The sequence below is a fragment of the Pongo pygmaeus genome, chromosome 6 (assembly GCF_028885625.2).
Source record: "Pongo pygmaeus isolate AG05252 chromosome 6, NHGRI_mPonPyg2-v2.0_pri, whole genome shotgun sequence".
NCBI classification, from domain to species: domain Eukaryota; kingdom Metazoa; phylum Chordata; class Mammalia; order Primates; family Hominidae; genus Pongo; species Pongo pygmaeus.
The window spans coordinates 136,548,851-136,565,104 of NC_072379.2; the positions used below are offsets into that span (position 1 = coordinate 136,548,851).

The following is a 16,254-nucleotide window of genomic DNA, read 5'->3' on the forward strand; positions in this document are numbered from 1 at the left end:
CAGATCATAAATGTTGGCCCCAAGGTAGGTCCCTCTGAATACCTAATATCCAAGAACTGTCTAAGGCAGGGAGGGGGAAAGTGGTAGTGTTTCTGACTCAGGATATTTGAGGTTCTGCTATCAATCATGCCTTCCAGCTGTGATTTTTCTGGCCAATCAGAGAGGAACACCAAACTATGGCTTTCTCTTCAAACAGTATTGTTCTTGCTTGGCACAGAATTTGACCTTTACAGAGCCTGTCCTCTCCAAACCTTGTGAAACCAGGAAGGTCAAAGTCTGCTAACATTGCTGGATCCAGTAAGAGACTTTAAAGATCTGTTCCTTACTTGTATTTTATACTCTAGTGGTTTTTAATCCTGTAGCATCACTCTTGACTTCTAGTGCATAAGTGCATGATCAGAATTTTCATGTTATTACCAGAATCTGAAAATCTGAATTCTAGCTTTTAGTGCTCTGTTATTTCAAATTCCAAAGTATGCAAAAATTCTAAACACCACTTCCTTTCTTACATAACCTGGAGGGAAAAAAGTAAAGTACTTCTCATTTATGACTTTATCTCACAAGTCTCTTAACAATCTACATCCTAGCATGGTTCTGGTTATATATATATTCAGAAGGCACTAGGTACAGATATAGATACAGGCATAGATATGGATATATAGTATAGCTATATTAATAAGAGAGTTTAAGAGACAGAATGAGACAGAAAGAGAGAGAGAGAGAGATCAATTGGGACTACAAAACATAAGTCAAAACCCTAAACTTAATCAGTTCTAAATGGTACCAGAAAATGTTGATGAAATATTTAACAGCATATCATTATTTCACCTTCTCTTTGAAAAATTCGGTTCCCCTAATCTTGACTCCATCTATTTTAGTACCTGAAATCACTACATGGTCTCATTCACACCTCTGTATCATCCAGTGGGGATCCCTAGTACCTTCCTAATTAATCCCATCACCATTACGTCCTATTCTTTCAACCTAAACTACCTATAGCTCCTCTATCGTTCTAAGATGCCTGTTGTTTCTTTGATACAAACAGAGGGGACGTTTTTGTTTCTGCTACCATATTTCAATGGCTCTGGTTGTGTAGTATTGCACTTTAACAGTGTTTTGTGAAGCTAAAGAATATCCTAGTGACTTCAGTAATACTCTCTATCACTTCTTAGTATTTTACTCACTTCAAATCTTCCAGTAGAAAATAAAGATTAACAATCCTGAGACCTGGAACACACATCTAGTCCTGCCCTTTACTGTCTTTGAGACCCTGGACAACTAGGTCTCAGGATCCCATTTGTCTAAACAACCAAGTCTCAGGGTCCCATTTATAAGAAGTTCCTGTCCTGTCTAGCTTCCAGAGTCATCCTGAAGGTTAAAATCAAACAACACTGAAGCCCACTGTAAATGCATAAGTGATATACAAACAAAAGGGAACATGCAAAACACCTGCTAGAAACTTCCTCCCTGGGAGATGGAAATGGGACGTTGTCCTCACCTCTGGATTCATGGAACTCCAGTGTGACATGAGCATCAAATCCAAGGCTGAAGTAGTTATTGAAAACATTCAGAGGGAGCTGCAATGATAAACAAAGACAGAGGCAAAATTGTGTGTGACCAGGCAGAAAGAGAAGAATAAAACCTAAAGCCGGACACCTATCTCTGAAGAAGTCCCTAGGAGACAGATCAGCCACAACTCGAAGTAGAGGGTGCTTACATAGAAAGAACAGGAAATTATTGGATTAATTCATGAGTTAAAGCTAAAATCAAGTAATTTTCTCAAGAATTATAAATAGTATAAGAAATAAGAGTTACAAATACAAATTATTAAATAAGAACCATTCTTATAGATGCTGTAATAATAGGAACTGGTTAGGCTGAGGGATATATATTTGCAATAGTTACAGAGAAGAATTCACTAAGCAAACCTAGAAAGTAAATTCAATTGTAAAGATAATGTCTAACCAACTTAATCAGTGGATGCACTTTTTTCAAGAATTTATATTCAGCAAACCAATACTGTAATGTAAAATGAATATTTAACTTGTTTATCCATCACCTATTTTCTCTCTCTCTTTCTCTCTCTCTATACATACACACACACACACACACACACGCACACACACACAATCTTTTCTACAAAAGTCATAAAAAAATAAGGCAATGTGACCCATTGGTTATTGCTGGCCTAGAGAGAAAAACAACAACAAAACTACATATTAGTATTATTCAAGTTCTCGTTTAATCTATCAATCCTTATATCTTTATTACGACCATGAAATCTGAAAACACAGCCACACAGATACACATGGAAGCTTTAACTTTCCTTCCCAGAGTCCTTTGGGTCTCTGGCTGTTACCACCGCAAGCTGAATGAAGAGAACTCTGCAGCCTCAAATCCTGCATTAAAACTGCAAAACTAATGTGATTTTAAGCTTCAGTTCAATGTTAGAACAATTAAGAAAGCATGCGGAAAATGCAAGAGTGGGAATGGCTGGTTCTCCCACTTTTCCTTCTGCAACTCAAGTGGAAGGTAAATATTAAAGTAAATAAAGACGAGAAATGTTTCCAGCTAATTATCCGGTTTGTGTCCCAAATTGAACTGTACCTGTCTTCTCTGAGAGATAAGTGTTTTAACCCTCAAGATTTCAAAAGTATGTTTTTTACGTGCTTCATATGCCCCTTGATCAGCAAGATTTTCTGTTTCACTAGAAGCAGAACTTTCTTTAAGAAAAAAGTGAAATAAGAGAGGAAACAAAAGAGATATAAATGCAGAAGAAAGAAAATTGGATTGGCTTGGTCTCTAATGAAAGTAAGGAATGACCCCACATGGAAGCTCTTAATTCAAAGCCTATGTAATGATTCAGAGTCCAAGTGAGCCCTTAGAAATGGTCTCAACTAAATGAAGGACCGGGAGAGAAACTAAACACATAGAACAATGCCAAAATCATGTCTTACTCTTCAGCCTTCTTATTTGAGAATATCCAGTTCCTGCACTTAAACAAAATACCAGTTCTTGGTAATGACAGCATGGGTTGGTGATCCTGCCAAAAGCACAGACATGTTCATCTCCTCTACCATTTATGTTCTTTTGGCCACAATTCTAACCCATGTCTTAACATCTACTGATAGCTAAGGAGAACATCTGGTCACCATCACCTAAATCCTATCCCAATTCAGTCTGTTTTTAAGTTATTTATATTTTCCAGGAAAACTTGCCCCAGTTTCCCATACATCTCTTTAAAAACTCATTTTAAATAAACCCTTTAATTATCTGGATTGGTGTTCCCTGGCTACACCAAGAAGTCTTTCCATTTCTTAAGCTGTTGGAAAGAGAATTAAATATGGATTTCTATTGCACATCTAACTATTCCAACCTTAGTAGGAAAAGAAACTTAAAATATCCATATGGTACTCTTCTTTATACTTTAGCTGTTTTCTATCCAATTTCTATAAGTCAAACACATTATAAAAAAGCTTCGTATCTCAAGATGACACTTGTTGTTTAAACAACATTGTGACATTATAAACTTGAATTCATCTGAGCAATCATGATATCTACTAGAAATCTACTAGAATTTCAGGATCATGGTTTAGGTGAAAAAACCATAAAGACAGAGTAAAACATGTTTTAATCTAATTTAGCCAAGTAAGAAACTTGAAAATCTATTAAATTATAATATATGTAATTAAATTGATCAGGGTCATGACGCTAATAAATAGGTGTTGGTTTGATCTAAATCTAAAATGATATGGGGCTTAATCTATTATAAGACGGAAACATCCATGAAATCTTAGCCTCAATAAATGGCATGGTTCACTATAATTGGGACACCATTTAAAGTACAGATGCCTGGGCCTTAACTTGCATTTACTTAATCAGAATCTCTGATGACCGGGCCTTGTAATCTGCATTTTAACAAACACACCTGGAGATTCTTACACATACAGAGTTTGAAAATTCAATCATAGAAGGAAAATGGAAAGCAATATGAGGGAAGTGGCTACTCAGAAACCTACCAAATTTATCTGAAATTGAAGCCATAATTTAGAACCGAAGGACCAACTGAAGGCTCACAGTACTAATTACAACTATTCATATATACCTTGGTTTGCTTTTCGGTTGAAATAAAAGCTCAATCCCTAAAAGAAAACATGAAGTCTGGACATAAAGATGACAACAATAGATACTGGGGACCACTAGAGCAGGGAGGGAAGGAGAGGAGCAAGGATTGAAAACCTGTTGGTTACTATGCTCACTATCTGGGTGATGGGATCAATCATACCCCAAACCTGAGCATCATATAATATATCCATGAAACAAACTTGCACACATGCAGCTTGAATCTAAAATAAAAGTCAAAATTTTTTTTTAAATAACATGAAGTCAAAACATTTATTGAGGTATCTTCAAGTACCACCCAAGTGGTAACATTGGCATAGTTAATACCTCTTCAACGTAAGATATATTTTATATTAGGCCAGAAATCTCAGGAGGTTATATTTCTCCTGAAAGAACAAGTGTCCAATGCTTCCAAACATACATATTTTTTCATCTTCTAATAGGTTATTTGCTATTAACATGAATGTTTAAGACAAAATACATGCCTTTCTAGTGTAGAAGTCGAAGACAGAGAAGAGCTCCCTGAGCTTTGGAAGCAGGTATGGAATCTAGGTATTTAGAGGTCTATGGGGCAGAATCATTAGGTGGTAATATTATATACATAGCCCCAGTAGCCATCAACTCAAATACTATCACATTATCTCATAGGAATTCATCAGCACATGACTCTCCAGCCAGGAATTTTTTTCCTGTAGCTCAGGCAGATGCTCCAGGGCTCCTTTCTGCAGAACAAAAAACTCTCTAACCTTACATACGCCATCTTCAAGTTCTTCTGGAGGCAAGTCGGGGTTTCTTTCCACATGGAGGTTCCAGCGATCTAGCTGTACAATTGTCCCATCTTCCACTTGACACAGGATCTTAGAAACAGGTTCATCAGTGTAGCCCTGAGGAATCAGAGAACATATCCATTGCTGTCCAGAGTGGAGAACAGTGAAGCCAATGCTATTTTATGCAAGGAAGAGCCAAGCTGCTATATTCTGTTTATTTTAGAAATTAGCAAGGTTTGGAGAACAAATTTTTTACCTTGAAGTACTTAGAATTTGAGACAATACTATAAGTAAGATACATAGAAACACTAGCTCTGGCTGGTTTGAGCTGAGGAATATTTTTTGTCAGCAGCAAGAACCAATAGTCACTGGTACACATTAAGGGTCATACTGGAGGCTGGATGGCTATTTTTATCAGAGTAAAAAACAGGACTCCCCATGGCTCTCACTGGAGGAATTTGGGGGAAACTCAGAACAAATGTGTTTGGAGAGGCAGGGAAAGAATCAAGCAGGGATGGGATTGACAATGCTTATCTATTAACATTCCCTCTCAATCACCTCTCCCTGACCTCCTTGGAAGACACCATTCTCTCACTGAGGAATGGCCCTGTTAGGGAGCTACTTAATCCTTGAAGATCCATTACTGACAGCACTATAGACTATCCTCAATAGGATATTCAAGTCTCTGATTTGGAAGGGAGAAGTTAACACTGATGATAACCTTAGTTGCCCCATGTAAATATGTTTTTTATTTCTACACTGCCTACTTTAAAAAAAGACCTGTGGAAGGTTAATTTGCCCAAAGGTCAGCTAGCATCTGCTAAATATCTGAATATAATTTTCACAGAGCTCAGCCCAGGTAATGCTTTCATATGAGCAGATAAAAAGTTGGTGGGGACCAGGTGCAGTGACTCACGCCTGTAATCCCAGCACTTTGGGAGGCTTAGGCTGGTGGATCACGAGGTCAGGAGTTTGAGACCAGCCTGGCCAACATGGCGAAACCCTGTCTCTAATAAACATAAAAAAAAAATTAGCTGCACAGGGTGGCAGGCACCTGTAATTCCAGCTACTCGGGAGGTTGAGGCAGAAGAATTGCTTGAACCTGGGGGGTGGAGGTTGCAGTGAGCTGAGATTGTACCACTGCACTTTAGCCTGGTGACAGAACAAGACTCCATCTCAAAAAAGAAAAAAAAAATGTTGCTGGGGCTGTATATGTGTATGCATATGTATAAATACACAGTATATGTATATATATTGTGCCTTCTTACTATCTTAGTACTATAACATACATAAGTAAATAAATGGCTGTTTAGTGACTGCAGAACAATTTCCCCCAAGCTTGCCTGAAGTTGGCTTCATTGTGGAAAGGACAGGTAAGTACCTATACAGCCAAAGCTCTGATGACACTAATCAAAACAAAACAAAACAAAACGCTAAAAAAAAAGTCGTAACTCTCCCAAGTAAGGTGTGTAAAGTTGAACCAGATTTGCTATCCTAGCTGGGGCTGAGAGTCTGGATTAACTGAAGTCTGTATGATCCTTTTGCATGCAGACTTGAGGCCAAACTCACCCACTGTCTTTTAGTGGATACCTCAAAAAGCCGCAGGCCCGTGTACTAACCACTATATTTCTCTCATACCAAGCTTTCCTTTCCCTTCTAGCTGATTATAAGTTTAAACTGAAGAAGCTACCAGATCAAACAAGGGCTCAAGGGCACTTTGATTCTCAACTCTAACCCATGCCTTGGACAGCAGCAGCAGTACCCCCCTCTTCCATTAGAACATCAGTGGATCTGGAATCCGGTTTGTTGTTTGATGATATGGGCAGTCCCCGAGAGCAGTTCTTACCCCTCCCCAGTTGAGAGTTCGAGCCAGGTCATTCCCAGTCCCCAGAGGAAGGACCCCCACAGGAGGCTGAGGGCTCAGCTGCAGTTCATCCAGGATGGAAAGGATCCAGCCCACCTACAGGCGTATCGGGGGCCAGAAGAGATATAAGAAAGATAAATAAGTTACAAAGAAAACAGTTTGAGAAACAGAGGCTTCCAAGAGCTAAACAGAATGGTTTTATTTTTCTTTAAAACATGTATGTTTTAATTCAGTGAGTAGGGAACAGAAAGGTTGCTTATCACAGGCAGTTTCAAAATGGTTAAAGGAAAAAGGACCATTTTGCACATGTTCTATCACACAAGCAAAACTAAACCATTCATGTGTGTGTTTAATGAGAAACGCACTTGTAAATTTCTCAGAGTTTAAGACTTTGGTAGTATAACAGGGCACAGGAGGGAATATAAAACTCAGAATCAGACTGAATTTCAATTCTGACTCATGCTGGCTGCATAACCTTGACTAAATTATTTAATCTGAGACTCATTTACTTGATTTTCAAAATGGGGATAATAATACGTACCTCACACGATTGTTTACTAATTAAACTAAAATGTACATAAAGGACTTAACATGGTACATGGCCCATGTAAGTACTTATTAAATGGTTGCCTTCTATAGCATCATCTTGGAAATTGATAGTGTTTTCCTGAATATCCCTCTATTTTCCTTAATGAAACATTATGAAAACATAATTATGGACAGACCTAGTACCTATTATAAGTTTAGGCAGGAAATTGATATTTATATACTAGAATCATATCCCTGTTTAATCTTTTTCTAAGATAAATAATACTTTGGGTTTAGTCTTATAACTAATTAGAAAAATTGACCAAAATTTGAAATGGCAAAAAGGAGTTTGAATGTCCTTATAATGTCATACTAAAATAGTGTTTCACAGGCCTATCTAAGAATTGTGTAACTGTAGGTTAACATAGATTTCTGTCCTATAGAGACACAAATGTCAAGAAGAGATGATTGCTTCAAAGTTTATAGGTTTATTCTCTCATAGGACGTTGATCAGTTTTGCATCAAATTTAGAAAAATTATTTTGATACAAAGTACATAATTCTTTTTCTCTAGTTCTGATAAGTCAGCTTTACTATCTTGCAGATTCCCTCATTAAAGAGCTAAGCAAATTTTTTGACATGTACTCATTCTATATTTGTATGAGTCATGCTTCTTGAAAATACTAGATCGTTTGTTTATTGAACACTACTTCATATAAAACCCAGAACTAAGCAATCAAAATAAAGAGATAAATGAGCTAGGCTGTGACAGATAAGATAGAAAGATTGCCTCGAGGAGTTCACAGTAACACAAACATGGACATACCGATGCTTTCTTTTTTTTTTTTTTTTTTTGAGACGGAGTCTCGATCGGTCATCCAGGCTGGAGTGCAGCGGCAAGATCTCAGCTCACTGCAAGCTCCACTTCCTGGGTTCACGCCGTTCTCCTGCCTCAGCCTCCCAAGTAGCTGCGACTACAGGCGTGTGCCACCACGCCCGGCTAATTTTTTGTATTTTTAGTAGAGACGGGGTTTCACCATGTTAGCCAGGATGGTCTCGATCTCCTGACCTTGTGATCCACCCACCTCGGCCTCCCAAAGTGCTGGGATTACAGGCATGAGCCACCATGCCAGGCCCATACCGATGCCTTTCTATGTGCCATGCCTGAGCAAAGTCCTTTAATGAATTATTGTATTAAACTTTAAGACATTCTCTGTAAGATAGATATTAATGTAATTTTCATTTCCATCTTATAGATAAGGAAACAGAGAATTGGAAGGGTAAGTGACCTCCTTAGTATCACATGGTTTACACGATAGAGATGGCATTCAAAAATAGGAATGCTTAACACCAGTGGCCAACTCCTAAACTGCTAAGGTGTAGGGAGCCTTTAAATAAAGAACTCAACCCCCTTCTGGATATGGCCAGACCCTCCTGGAAGCAGTGGCATGTGATTTTTGGAACCTGTGGAGATGAAGAAACCTTAAACATTGCTTAATCAAATTCAGTGAACTTGGAGATTGATAAACTGAGGTGCAAAAAAACCATGGAATTTTCTCAAGACTAAATGATTAGAAGTGTCAGAGTCATGGTAACGTTGGTTCTCCTGACTTCCATCTAAAATTATTTCTCCTCCACAAAGATGACTTCCCAGGATGTAAAACTTGCTCATCTACCAATTATGTCTAAAACTGTGTTTATCTTCTAAAAAGGCAGACCACATGGTTCACCCAATGTGGTAACTAAAATTCCAGACCTATAAGTGTCAAAAAGTCAGTCCATTTCACTAAACTGGGGAACTTACTCCCAGACAGATCCTTAGATTCTGACCCAGAGCTTCTTTAGTCTCTTCTTTTACGTGCAATACCAACAAAGCTGGCTACCGAAGTCCAAGCAAAAATGTCTGATGCTAAATTAGTTCTGATGTTTGTGCTTGACATTGTTTCTGCACTGCTAAAAGCAAAAATTAAACACAGTAAAAGTAGATAGTTCTAATAAACTGCAAGAAGGAATCTTAAAGGCCATAAAAAGGACATAAACACCCAGAAAAAGCCCACCCATCCGGGATCACCAACTGCAGAAACAACAGCCCTGAATAGAGCCACACTCACAGACCCACGAGAGAACTCAGTAGAAATCTAACTCACCACCCCTTCCAAAGAAGGAAGAAGAAGGCATTCTCTTTAAAACTTCTCTAAGAGACAATCATTCAACCTCTCCTTTACGATTTGTACTCCCAAGTCAGCCCATTTTCTTTCAAGCAGATTTAAATTAGACATGTTTCTTATGCTCGCTTGAAATATGTCTCTCTTTTCTGGGTAAAGAAAATGCTATGAGTTGACACTTTCAATATCCCATTTCACTCAGACACAACAATGATAGAAAAGAAAAAAAAAAGACACAGCTTCAACAGGCCAGAAAAAAATACAAAGTGGCAGAGCTGGGGTAAAGGCTTGGATCAGCTTGGCTCCTGCTCTTGCAAATAGCAGAGGAAGCCAGGATTTTGGCTTTTGCCTGATAATGGAGAAATAAAAGTGCATCCCCTACTGACAGCAAGCTGTTCTGGAGCAAGGCTCTCCCATAGCAGGGAGGAAGAGAGGAGGGAGGAATGTGAAAACCAGTCTGAGGTCATGGCCCACAGAAAGGTGAGACTTGCTAGGGCTGAAAGAAGCCCAGAAAGCCTCACTCTGGTAAGTGCTGGACCCGACTTCCCAAAAGCCCAATGACATACCCCTGCCATCTCCCCAGGATGGAGCCATAGGAATCTACAGAAAAACCCAGCTTTCATCTGAAAGTCCTGAAAACAATTCAATATTACTAGAAACCAAAGTGATTCAGAGATAGAAAAGTAAAAATCAAATAAAGCAACTCCCTGTGAAGATGAGCTTGCAAAGAAGAAACAATTCCACATTGCAGGAGGAATGCTAATACTAAAACAGATGGAACGTTAGGGGGTTAATTCACTGCCCATGGAACACAATTTCCAAATGACTTTGAAGTACGTGACATGTCCCATAACTTCTATGAATCGATGCTGTGTCTTTTTTTTTTTTTTTTTTTTTTGTCTTTTTTGAGACAGAGTTTCACTCTGTTGCCCAGTCTGGAGTGGTGCAATCTCAGCTCACTGCAGCCTCTACCTCATGGGCTCAAGCGATTCTCCAGCCTCAGCCTCCCGAGCAGCTGGGACTACAGGTGCAAGTCACCACACCTGGCTAATTTTTGCATTTTTTGTAGAGATGGGGGGCTTTTGCCATGTTGCCCAGGCTGGTCTCAAACTCCTGAGCTCAAAGTGTTCCGCCTGCCAAAGTGCTAGGATTACAGGCATGAGCCACCACACCCAGCCGATGCTGTGTCTTCTAATAGCCCTCATTCAAATCTTCTAGGCTGTGTTCCTATTTGTTTTCTCAGAGAAGGTTGTCAGGAGTTCTCGTGATACTGAGCTATGATTCCTCACAAAGGCAGAGCCCACAGGGTGCCTGGATTTCTCACCATTTCTTCTCCTTTTACCCTTGGTCTATGCAGAAAAGGACAAGTACACAGGGTGTGAATGTAAAAGTGCTTCGCCTCTCATCATTCGATTTGCTTTATGAACCAGATAAATAGATTCTGTCTCCTTTTTTCTGTAGCCAAATGATCAAATATTCATTGTCTCCTGAATATAAGCAGAAAATCTTGCATTTCATCATTCCATCACCCTTGGAGTCATCAAAGGCCTCCTGCCTTTCACAGCACAGATTTTGTTTTGTCTTGAAATTCTCCCACAGACAACCAACATTAGGCTAATAGTTCTCTGGCTGAGGCTGGTCTATATCGCCCCTCCACAGCTCCTGAATAGTTTTTCTCAGCCAGCAGCTCTATCAGCACTCCCCAACAGCCAGCATTCCCGGAAGACAGCACAGCGCAGAAGTGTGGGGCACCAAGCTGAGCAGCAGGGAGTTCAGCTCCACCACAAACTGGCTGAGTGAGTTTAGGCAAGTCATTTAATCTCTCTAAGCTCCCCTCACATCTGTATAGCAAGAGTAACAATAATGCCTGTCTTTTAGAGTTGCTTCATCAACTCATGTGTAGACATTGCTTAGCTAGTGCCTGACAAACAGGAAATGCTAAACTAACATTAGCTACTATGACTCAGCTAGATTTTTCTTCCTCTTTTCTCACTTCATCAATAAAGGTCCAGTTTCCTAGAAGCAAAATGCCCTCTTCCCATTTCTCCACTTGAGCCCTGAATTTGCAAATCAGCCCCACCTTTGGCTGCCATCAAATCAGAAAGCCTTTCTTTTGCAGACTATAAAGAACAGTAAAAGCAGAGATACCCTGCAGTAAAAAAGGGGCTATAAAAAAACAAAATGGAAACAAATACACACTTACAATAGCAGGAGACATAAAAAATCTTGGGAAACAATCTGTGTCTTTGTCCTTAGAGAAAAACTTCACAAAGGATCTAAAAGCTGTTACTGGAAGCTCTGTCTTTACAGTAATCCGGAACCTGTTTCCACCTGAAGTCCAGACTGCACATTGAAAGTTTCTACGGGCAGGAACTCTGCCACGGCTTTCGTATTTTCCCAAATCATCTCCACCAGCTCACCTAGCATCCTTTCAATTAAATTATTTAATTAACTGCAACTTATTGCACTTGGTATATTTTCCACCAGAACTGAAGAAAGTTATCCTGATTGGGCCTAATGATTTTCCAGCTTGCAAAGTTCTTTCCTTCCTTCCTAGGAAAAGCAGGGCTGAGATAGAGAACACCAGGTCCTCCGCTTTGTCCCTGAGCAGCCATGCATAGCAGCAGCTGGTCAATGCTGCCACCATCTGTCCGTTTTTAGCATTAGTTGTCACTGAATGTTTATCAAGTGCATTTTGAGCAATATTTTCATTCTGCAGTATACTAACATGAGGGGTGGCTGAAGGGTGGAGATGACAGCGAACTGATATTTTCTTCCAACAGAACAGATGCACGTTGCACTACCTTGTAGTACATGCAGGCCAAAAAGCAAAGGACACTCATGTTTGGAAATCAAAGGAAAACACGAGTTTTGCTGAACTCTGAAAGAAAATGACCACACAGTATTGGATGACTGGGGGACCCTTTTGAATATGTGCATGATAATTCTTCCTTTTGATATTTTAATGTATGTTTGCACTTAATAAAGCCAACATGTGTTAAAAGAAATGTGCTTAAAATTAGCCCAAAAGAAATCAAGATAAAAGTCAGAATATGATCTTTTCTTGAAACAATATAGAATCCACACTGAAGGTACACTGTGTGCTTACTCAGTGAGAGAGGATGAAATATAACTAGGCTGAGGATGAATGAGGAAAGGGGCTCAGGATGAGGGATTGTCCCTATCGATTAAAGGAAAATAATACTTCCTTCTTTGCACTGGCTGTGGTGAGTCAGGGCATGGGGATGCCTACCATTTGGGATGTCTTTTTATCTAGAGAAGCCAATAGAACAAGAAATAAGCATGAAGTGGATGGCTGGAGTCAACTTAATGTCAGGCCTTTTGGAAATAATTAAAATGGTTAAAGGTGGACTGGCAGATCCAGCCAAGTTCACCAAAATCAGGAGCCAGATAGATAGGGACCATGGGTCACACACCTTAAGGAGCCATAATGAGGGTACGTGAGCCTCAGGAGATCAGTTCAGGTGCTCATCAATATTTCAGCAGGGTGACAGCCATCGGGAGTTGAATAGGTGTCAACGTGGCCAAGGAAGTGAGAAAATACAAATTTATCACATAACCAAAGACAGGCTATTTCTCATTTATAAACATGAAGGTTTGAGATCATTCTTGAGTTAGCTGAATTTTATTGCAGCCCAGAGATCTGAAAATGGGATCAGACCATCTGACAGCTGTAACTATGTGACAGCCTCTGAACTGTGCAAGCCAGTAACGAACAGACTACACCTGCACTGTCCAACGTAGCAGCCATTGGCCACATGTGGTGATCCAGCACTCGAATATAGCTAATCCAAATTGGATGTGCTGTAAGTATAAAATATATGCTAGATTTTGAAGACTGTACAAATAGAACATAAAATATCTTAACAATGTTTATAAATTAACACATTGAAATAATACTATTTTAGATAAATAAAATATATTATAAATTAATTTCACCTGCTTTTTACCTTTTTAAAAGTACCTTCTAGAAAATTCAAAATTGTACAAATGTGGCTTGCATTAAAGTTCCCTTGAACAATAGCCTATATTATTATAATGCTACAGCTATAAGAACCTTAGAGATCTGAATGCATTTCTTTGTAGATTTAGAAGGTCTCAAAAGAGGTTAAGGAACTTGCCAAAGGTCACAGAAATGAGGGCAGAACCACCTCTTTCACCTCCACTTCCAAGTGCATTATTGGGGAATGTTTCCCTCTGCTTTCTCATATTTTTTTTTTTTTTTGAGACAGAGTCTTACTGTGTCACCCAGGCTGGAGTGCAGTAGTGCAATCTCAGCTCACTGCCACCTCCACCTCCTGGGTTCATGCGATTCTCCTGCCTCAACCTCCCAAGTAGCTGGGATTACAGGTGTGCACCACCATGCCCGACTAATTTTTGTATTTTTAATAGAGATGGTGTTTCATCAGATTGGCCAAGCTGATCTCAGACTCCTGACCTCAAGTGATGCACTCACCTCGGCCTCCCAAAGTGCTGGGATTATAGGTGTGAGCCACCACACCTGGCCTTTCATGTATTTTTTAAAGAATATACAATTAAAGTAGCTAATATTGAAGCCTAAGAACTTTTTTCCAAAGTAATGCAAACTTTCTATACCTTAAATAATACTTTCTATACCTTAAATAATACTCTTAATTTAAACTAATATGGTTATGGGGTAATATAGCCTCATCCCAGTCAGTGAAAAATATTCAATTTCTGATTTCTCCCTAAGCTTTGTCACTTTACTGGCAGCATTCTGCCAGCTTCTACAGTGATAGATGTTCTCACTAACTAAAGGCTGAATACCTTATGTCAAATATATACCTGAATTCAGAATTATACTCCACTTGCCTAAAGCCAGCAGTTTTCTTCATGAATTCCTCAGGCTGTTTCCTCTATATAAACTCTGCCTCCACCCACAATTAAAAGTTTCATTTTCTAAACTAACAAAACAAACAAATATCTATCACATACCATGATAAACATTTCATATACCCCATGTTTTTCACAAAACATCTTATTCTAACAAGGTAAATTAAATAAAACTTGGGTTTACATAAGGTAAAAGATAAGCAAAGTTTTGATTCTGAGTATTTTAACTACAGATGTTACCACTGACAAAAATAATTAGTTTAAATGCACCAACTCTAGGGTAAACGTACTACTTTTATTTTAGGCATGCTGAATGCAAGTGGCCATGGGGCACCCAAGTGTAAATGACTAGTACATTTGCGAATTACATCAGAGGAGGTAAAAACAGAAGTTAAAATATAGATAATGTCCCTAAGAGGAAAAAGTACATACCACATTAAAAAAAATTAGTTACCCTTATGGAACACTCATAAGTTATGGTATCATTAATGAAGAGTTGCTTGAAAAGACTGGATATGAAAAGTAGGAGAAGTAGGTAGTCTACATGTCAGGAGGCTGACAATGGCATCACAGAGATCACAGACATTCGAAACTGTAATCAGATCTGGCCATTAGGAATTTATTAAGATTGTACCAACTTTCACTTACTCATCATTCTGGGTTTTGCCCTACATACTCTATTGAAACTGCTTTCTTGAAATTCCATATTCAATGGTAACTTTTCAGTCTCTCCTTAAAAATGTAACTACTGCCTCTTTCTTGAAACTCCTTTTTTGGTTTGTTTACTTGACAGAACAGACTGGTGGTTGTCCTATTCTTCTATTTTTTCATTTATTTTCCTTTTGGACTTTGGCTCAGGACCCATAATTATACGTTTCACAAGTGTGTGGACTTGGGTCTCCTTCCCCTTTATCTTTTATTCATTGGAATCCCATACTTTCAAATATTCATCTAATTGCAGAGAATATCTCAATACTACATGACCTAGCACAGTGCTTCCTCCACATATCTGCTGAGTAAAGAAGGAAAACTGGCAGGCAGGGTGGTTCACACCTGTAATCCCAGCACTTTGGGAGGCCAAGGCGGGTGGATCATGAGGTCAGGAGATTGAGACCATCCTGGCTAACACGGTGAAACGTCGTCTCTACTAAAAATACAAAAATTAGCCCGCTGTGGTGGCACGTGCCTGTAGTCCCAACTACTTGGGAGGCTGAGGCAAGAGAATCGCTTGAACCTGGGAGGCAGAGGTTGCAGTGAGCTGAGATTGTGCCACTGCACTCCAGCCTGGGCAACAGAGTGAGACTCCGTCTCAAAAAAAAAAAAAAAAAAAAAAAAAGGAAAAGAAAAGGAAGAAGAAAAGAGAGAGAATGAGGGAGGGAGAGGTGGAATGGGAGTTTCCATGGAGAAAGGGAGGCCTGGGAGGTGGAGCACCCAAGGCAACAAAGAAGTCCAATATCTGGGGATGTTATGCGTAGCTTATGTGGATTCGAGTTAAGAAAGAGGAAGGACGACATCCTCAACTTTTCTCTTTTTGTCACTGAGGTTTAGAAAAGGAGAAAAGATGTGAGTGAGTTGCTGAAGTCACATGAGAAGGCAAGTAGATGCTAAAATAAGGAAGATAACTATGGGTATGGTAAAGAGTCACAGTGAGTTTACCCTTTCATTAAAGATAACTAAGCTGGGGAATGCTTAAGTTAGGAAGAACACAGTATATCCATCCTCAGAGGGTTCATTTGGATGTAATTCTTACTAAAGAAAGTTGGGAAATTTTGCCCTATCATATCCCTTAAATTTATCTCCCTAGAACACTAAAATCAATTGAAATTGGTATTGTGTGGGGAAAAAAAATTCCATGGCCAAATAATTTTGAAAAACGTTGGGTTTAAAAAAGTTAAATAGGTTTGGCTTCTTTGCTGTAAGACATTATAATGAAT

General features: G+C 39.1%; 1 protein-coding gene across 4 annotated transcripts in view; it reads right to left on the reverse strand.

Annotated features, from left to right (window-relative positions):
- Positions 1-16,254, reverse strand: part of DGKI (diacylglycerol kinase iota) — a 396,652-nt gene that overhangs the window by 192,579 nt on the left and 187,819 nt on the right. For all 4 annotated transcript variants that reach the window (XM_054495165.2, XM_054495166.2, XM_054495164.2 and 1 more), the window contains exons 13-15: positions 6,736-6,849; positions 4,869-5,006; positions 1,499-1,577 (exon numbers count right to left, since the gene is read on the reverse strand). In XM_054495165.2, coding sequence (XP_054351140.1) covers positions 1,499-1,577; positions 4,869-5,006; positions 6,736-6,849 — 331 coding nt within the window. The remainder of the gene's footprint in view (positions 1-1,498; positions 1,578-4,868; positions 5,007-6,735; positions 6,850-16,254) is intronic.